General features: G+C 38.1%; 1 protein-coding gene across 1 annotated transcript in view; it reads right to left on the bottom strand.

The window, feature by feature from the left end:
* Positions 1 to 7818, bottom strand: part of Hhla2 (HERV-H LTR-associating 2) — an 85573-nt gene that overhangs the window by 19975 nt on the left and 57780 nt on the right. The window contains exons 3-4 of the mRNA XM_012517533.2: positions 2528 to 2613; positions 399 to 755 (exon numbers count right to left, since the gene is read on the bottom strand). Of these exons, the coding sequence (XP_012372987.2) occupies positions 399 to 755; positions 2528 to 2591 (421 nt within the window). The 5' untranslated portion in view covers positions 2592 to 2613. The remainder of the gene's footprint in view (positions 1 to 398; positions 756 to 2527; positions 2614 to 7818) is intronic.

Raw genomic sequence — 7818 nt, 5'->3', positions numbered from 1 at the left:
AAGAATCAATTTGAATAAAAAATTAATATTTTAGTCATTATATTGGCAGAAAATTTTAAGCTCAATAATATTCAGTGCTGATTGAACTAAAAGAAAAATGAGTATTCTTATGCTTCTGGTGTCATTAACATATTAAAATTCTACTCTGGTAATTTTATTTCATATAATTTCCTAGTGTTAAATGTAGCTATGAAGATGCTAGTCACAAAATTTTTTGTACTGAAAAACACTGGAAATTCATGAATAGCAGTCAAGGCTTATGGATATGTTTATTATAGTCATGCTATGTATGAGATAGTTTGTGCTATAAAAATGAGCTAGATTTGTAGGAATTGACCTGTTTGAATGACATTGAATGATACGAATTTTGGTGAAATCTTGCTTACATGGTCACTCACCTCCCACCTTTAGCACCACTTTCTTTGTGACCTGTCCAACTGCTGTTCCCACGTAGCAGATGTAAATTCCTTCATCCAGAAGGCTTAGCCTTCTGAAGTATAGAGAGGCATTCCCATTTTGAATCTTGCTGTGGAATAGAAAGGTCCTGTTTGCAAATTTAGGATCTTGGTTTTCCAAATGGTCACTGCCTCTGTAGTAACTGTGAACATTGGAGTTATCTTGGTTCTTCCAGTGAATTACAACATCAGGCTCATTCTGAAATGAGCAAGGGAGAATTATATCTTCACCATATCTTCCAATGACAATCTTGTCATTTGCACTACGATGATGGTTGAAGAAAACTGAAAAGGGTGTATCTAAAATCAAGAGCAGAGACATTATGAAAAGAATTGGTGGTGAGTGCCTATTGAGAATTATATACAGCTATCTAAAGGAACCTCCTAGCTGAGCAATCTGATCATTAACAGATCTGCCTTTCTAATTATTAGAAAGATAAGATACCATAGAGCTCTGTGTTTGAGTTTCTTCAGTTTTAATTGAGTATCTGTTGTATTCAATGCAACTGTGAGGATTGGCAACAGTCCAAAGAACAGATACACCAGCTTGCTACCACTTGATCAGTAGTCTTCTCTAGCTTCTGATCCCGGAAGGCTGCAGTACTGGTAATACTCATGGTAAAGGCGCCTGTTGGCTTTCAATTGTAGAGCACATTCATTTTATACCCATTAAAACAATAAGTAGTTTATCCAGTTATCATAGTCAGAAGGCCCCCAAAGAATGACAGACTTATTGATGGGGTCACAAAATATTTAGTTAGGAAATATATGTAAGGAAAATGCTAGGGTCAATAATCTGTTAGAAATATCTAGATGCTAGTCTCAAGCAGGGGAGTATGTAGACAGGAGAAGCCTAAAAGAAGAAATGAATTTCGGACCACTCACTAGATGTGCTATAAGTCAGTCAAACCAAGAGTTAAAAAAAAAATTCTGAATAAAAATGTGGAACACCAATCCTCCTGATTTAAGTGCTTCTGTTGTGTACTGTCAATTTCAGAAGTTAATTTCAAAACGCAAATGAATTCAGTGTGACTAAATTTTTTGCAAAGAAAACATACCTGGTCACTTTATATTATAAAGAATATCTAGTTTATTTGACCAATTCAGAAAACACTTTAAGTAGATATTTTGTTTCTCTTTGGTATATAAGTAGTTAAGATGAGAAAGTTTAGTGCTTTATAAAAAATATGAATAAACTCCTTTGGACCTTGGCCAAGGACACCCAAGATGGAAGAATAAGGAACTCAAGTGGCTCTGCCACAGGCTTTTACCCCTGCTTGCTCCTTTTGGCTCTTTCCACTATGTGATAGCCCTTCTGTCTTCTTCAGGGAGATTTAGTTTCTTGGAAGAGATCTAAGAGGATGTGTATTGTAATGAGAGGAATGCATGGAAAGATGAGAAAGAAAGCAGTGAAAATCAGCTTCCCCGACTGTCCACCATACCCCTCTGATATTTCTTTGGATAATTAAAAATGCCTGTCACAGGACTTAACAAAGCTTGTAATATCTTCTGTTAGGTGGTAGATTCAAAGTTTCCATGTAATAAATTAAACTTGCCTTTCGTGTGATTTCATTTCTTGCAGTAGATAACAAAATATAAAACCCTTAATCAAAATGAACAGAAGAAAATATAATTTCTAGTCTTTGTGTAGACTTCTACCCTTTTCCCTATTTCTCATGAACTGATCGCTTAGGAAAGCTCACAATACTTTGGCTGCAGAGAAATACAGCTGGACATTTCTTATCTGAAATGTTTGGAACTAGAAGTATTTTGCAATTTATACATGTGGTCCAAGTCTAATCTAGGCATAAAATAATTCATGCTTCATATGCACCTTATACAAATGGTCTGAAGGGAACTTTGTACAATATTGTCAGTGCTCTTGCATTTTGATTGACCTGTCAGATGAGATCAGGTGTGGAATTTGCCACTGGCACCATCATGTTATCACCTAAAACTTTCTAGATTCTGGAGCATTTTTATTGTGAACGTGCTATCTGAAGCCACTTTGTATTTTATGGTCTTGTGACTATCTAATGATACAAATAACTAGCTCTTGTATTAGAAATTACCTTTAAATGCACAGACAGACTGGATGAGAATGAGAAGGAAAGACAGCACTGCTTGTTCCTTCATGTCTTGTGAAGGTCATAGTATGCTGTCAAAGAGAGGCAGAGAACGCACGTTATGGATTTGAAATAAAAAAGCAACTGAAAAAGATTTACAGTGTCTGAGTCTGTGAGATTAAACTATTGCACATTCACAAAAATAATTATTCTGTAGCCACTAAACATGATACTGTAAAAATTCAGTGGTATGACAGTTCTTAACTTATTATAGGAGACTATAACACAATTTTAAATAATATAGTCCATTTGCAAAGGAACCCACACCTTCTCCACATAGAACACTATCAGGGTCCATCACTAAGTGTAGTCTAGATGCTGACTTGGAAGAGCAGGTCTCACCTCTGGAGCAGGGCCTGATGTACGATAGGGGCAGACAACGGCTATTGAATGAATGGACTTGACATTTGCTCACCAGTGGTTCTCTGGATTGGTTTCTATTATTTATGAAGCATTCTACAATGGATACACATTGCTTTTATAGTGAAATGTGCCAAACATTAATTCAAGTGCCAGTGATGTTAGCTATGGCTTTATTTATCATCACACATATAAAGAACAACTGAAACTTTGAAATGTACCCATAAATACACAGCACTAGTGAAAATGCTAAGGTCATGATTTGCAAAAGGCTTTTCAAAAATAAGACAGTGAGACAGCAGAAGTGGGAGAAGGAGAGCAAGAGGGGAAGGGAGAAAGGAGGTGGGCAAGAGGGAGAGAGGGAGAGAGAGAGAGAGAGAGAGAGAGAGAGAGAGAGAGAGAGAGAGAGAGAGAGAGAATATTGCAAAACAGAAAAAACAGTGAAGTAACAAGTAAAATATAACAGTTTTTTCTTGGATGATGGGATTATAGTTAATTGTTACTCTTCAATAAATAGCTTTTAAAAAGAATATCATATAATTTGTTTGAAAAATCCCTAAAAGAATATTTTAGAGAAATCACTTCGCAGTTCTAGTACTGGAAAAAATATGTTCTAAATTCAGTGTGAGGTGTGAGATGGTAGAATGTTTAAAACACCCTAAAAGGTAAGATTAGACTCCTTCACCAAAATAAAACCCAGTAGGTTAATAATTTGTGATTTTATTTTTACACTTTAAATATCAAAAGAAAATAATTAAATGTATAACCTGAAGAGATGATCTTTCAACAAGACTACATTTTGCTTATAGATATGCCTATAGAAATATCTGAAATTGTCCAAACAAATTAAATATAAGTAGGGAAAACTTTACTAGTTTCCATCCATTTTACAGCAATATACAAAATATTTTATAAAATAATTTTTTTATCTTTTTGAGACAGGGTCTCACTATATACTTCAGGCTGGCCTTGAGCTCCCTTTGTACCCCAGAGTGGTCTCACTTTCAATGATCCTCCTGTCTCAGCCTCCTGAGTAGTGTGATCACAGGCATGTAACACCTAGTCCAGCTCAAAGTAACATCATTGTAAAATACTAAGTTATCAAAATAATTTTATATTTCTTACTATAAATGCACTTTCATGTATAATACATGAAAGAATATGCACCACAACAATTATTTCTGAAAGAGATTACAAGTAATTGATAAACTTATTTTTCTTTCTTCTTTTTTTCATCTTTTATTTATTTATTTGGTACAGGGTCTTGCTATGCAGCTCGAACTTGTAGTGATCCTCCTGTCTCAGCCTCCTGAGCTCTGGGGTTACAGGCATGTGTCACAATGGCTGGTGTTTTCTGGGCCTGGAGTTCCAGGGCTTGCATAGCGTGTGGTACCCTAGCCCTAAACACATCTTTCTACTGTGAAAATATATAAATATTCAATAATACTTTTGATTTTTATAGGCCATATAAAAAACTAAAATTTAATCTCAGCCTCTTTCCAAGCAAAACTGACCTGAAATCTCCCTTGTTTCACATAATCTTGGGACACGTCTTGGTGCTGCCCACTCTCACACAGGCTTACGTGGCCCTCTTCATAAGGCCTCCAGTGAATTCTGGCTTCTCTTGCAAGCTACAGCATCTCTCTTCAATTTCCCTTTCCACTGATGATCTTGTTTCACTAGTTTCGAGTAGTTATGAGCTCTGCTTCTTTCTCCCAGCCCAGTCCAGCAAGCCTACTCACAGTGGTGTCCACTCTAGGTCTCTAGACACGCTCCTAGCCCAGGCTAAGCCCTGCACTGAGATCTGCAACCCACACATTTTTTTAAGGATAAGAAGAATTTGTTGAAAGAAAGAAAGCTCTGTCTGAGATGGACAAAAGGAACCTGGGAAGATCCCAAACACTTTTGAACTCAAGAAATATGTCTCTCCCATTGTATCCTTTCTCACTGTATAACCAACTTCTTTCTGCTAGACCAATTCCATAATCATGAATATTCTGATATTGCACATCTTTAAAAAATGAGAAAAAGCACTCAGATTCCCCTTTGACTCTTGATTTTATATCTACCTATTCTTAAGCTCCATTACTCTAAAAATGATTACCCCCACTTTCTTCTTTACAATCTTCCTTCAATCCATTTAAGGCTCTTATTTGAAAGACATATCAAAATCTTCCATTGTCATTGTCACCAAGAATCTCTGCACTGCTGGAACCACTGATATCATTTGTCATCTCAACCTCACAGTGGTGCTCAACACACTGGTCTGCTGCTTTGCTCTTGTAAAATTCTGCTCATGGTTTCCTCATTCTCCAAGTTTTCTGTTTCCATGCGTTCTTCCTTTTCCTCTTTTGGTTCTCTCCTGCCTGCCCTATTTACAATATAGGACCTCCCCAGTCCCACTATTTTCTTCCTACTTTCTCTCTGGATGAGTCCCGCCATGCTCCATCTATATGCCAAGGAGTCTCAAAGTCCTTGAGGTCATATGTTGTACTGTTCACTTGCTTGTGTTTCCCTATGCACACCATGAGGTTAACAAGAACCCCAATTCCTGCTTCATTGCCTTTCTGTTGCTTTGTACCCCACCTCAAACAAAGCAAGAGGACAGAAAATCCCACGGTCTTCTTGCCATCTTCATCCAAATAAAGGGGGCCAAATTTTCCAACTCAGGTCAGAAAATTAACCTTGATTTCCCCATTCCTACATGCCCCGTATCTAACCTATTAATTTATTTTTACTTATCTGCTTCTTTCCAACCTCACAGCTACCATGATGCCCCAAGGCTACTGTAATCTCTTGCACGTGTATCTAAAAATAGACATCAGGCTGGTGACAGTTCTCTACTCTTACTTCCTGATAATCTACCATCAACACCATTGTCAAGAGCTATATTTTTAAAACACATAAGTCACTCTATTATCCTAATTAAATCCCTGCAGTAGCTTCCTACCCCACTCAGTAAGATACAAACTTCTTCCCTAATCTATCAAGCTTTACATACTCTGGTTCCTGATTCTGTCTGCTTTTTCAGTCTCTCTCACAGCATCCCATGACATACATCCTCAAAGATTCATGTATACAGGCACTTCAATTCAAAGGTCAGCCTGAGCTGAAAATTGAGTCCTTGAAACTATTTAATTCATGAATTTGGAATAAAATGACGAATGACAGTAACCCACTTATCATCTAAGATAAAGTACTATGAATAAAAATATATATACTCAACCTCTTCTACACAAAGGCTTGATTTAGCACTGTTGAAATAATTTCAACATTCAGCTAAGTGAGGCAGTTAATGAGTAGTTGGCCCTATTTTTATGCCTCAGTTTTATTTTTAGACATTTATATCCCCTCCCCAAAAGTACCAGAAAGCTTCCACCTTGGATTAAGCTGAAGCTATCCAAGTTGCAATCAGAACGCTTACAAAAGGGTTCAGATGTTAGGAGCATCTTGTTCTGGTGCATTTTGGCTAGATTCCAGATGTGAGGGAGAAGGGCAAAGACAGCCGGCCCCTGTAACGAGCACACCAAGAAGAAATCCAGATGCTAAAACTAATCAGACAGAAAAGAAAATTGAGGCCATTTCTACAAGCATAAAATAAGAACCAGTTATCCCTGCACCCAACTTAATAGCTACAGACAAGTTGACAGGAGCCATCAGTACTAATTGTGAGAACGATGACACACGTCACTAGTGGTGAGTCAGATTTTCAGGCGCACACGTTAGTAACACTCAAGCCTGGTAGAGCCTCATAACTTCTGGTCTCCATCTGGCCAAGCCACAGAGGAGGTCAGCGCTCTTTTTTGCAACGAATGTTTCACAATGCTCTCATCATCATCAACATTCTGAATTCCTTTGAGGAAAATCAGCCCCCAGTGGCTGCAGACTTCTTTGCATTGTCTTTAAATTCATTGCCTCTCAATAGTGCACATGGCACTGAGCCAATTTGTGAAAGAAATGGAAACAGAAGGAAAACTGTAGCATCCTGGGGATTTCTCCTCAGGATCCACTTAGATTTTAATGACATCGACTTTGTTTTGACAGCAAAAGAACAACACAACAATATTAGGATTACCTATTTCTCTCTACTCAAAATATCTCTTCTCTGATGTTTCACAGAGCAACTCCACCACTGAGGGGTTCCAACATTGGGTAGGAACATTCAATTCTGGAAAGCACTGCCTTTGTCTTGGCTCTGTTTCACTTAGTGTCTTGTTTGTTTTCTTATGGAATCCAGGCTGAGAGTATGTAGGGGTGCATTTTTGAGGAGGCACAACTGCAGGTCAGTGACAATAAAAAAATTAAAAATGGAGAAGTTAAATGAGGAAGAATGGAAAGAAGATACAAGACTGTGGCTGCCTTACCAGCTGCCAGTGCAGAACAAAAAACAGCCACTGGCTCGGTACATGTTCTAAGAACCACAGCACCTCAAGATAAACCACCGTGGGAAGAGACCTGAAGGAACTTATCTTTAGCTGTCCCCCACTAATTAGTCTTCCCAGGGTCAAAGTAACTACCACTTCTTCCTTGTTCTGCATCTGGCCCTCAGCACAGCCACCACTGAAGCTAAGGGCCATTCTCCACTGTGTGGCATTCTTATTTGAATCTGGAAATAAAAAGCAAGTGATTCCAGTCTTGTGAGTTTTTTTGGGAAATTACAGTGGAAGACATGTTGAAACTGGCCTCTCCAGGGGATCCAGGGTCACTGATGACATTCAGAACTATTGCAATGATACAGGGACCTGCATCTGTTTCATTTAGTGTCTTGTTTGTTTTCTTATGGAATCCAGGCTAAGAGTATGTAGGGATGCATTTTTGAGGAGGCACAACTGCAGGCTCTTCTCTCTCTCTCTCTCTCTCTCTCTCTCTCTCTCTCT

This window comes from Octodon degus, unplaced genomic scaffold, assembly GCF_000260255.1.
Source record: "Octodon degus isolate 3935 unplaced genomic scaffold, OctDeg1.0 scaffold00187, whole genome shotgun sequence".
NCBI lineage: Eukaryota > Metazoa > Chordata > Mammalia > Rodentia > Octodontidae > Octodon > Octodon degus.
The sequence above is the reverse complement of the archived record's forward strand: the minus strand, read 5'-3'. Positions and strand labels throughout refer to the sequence as shown.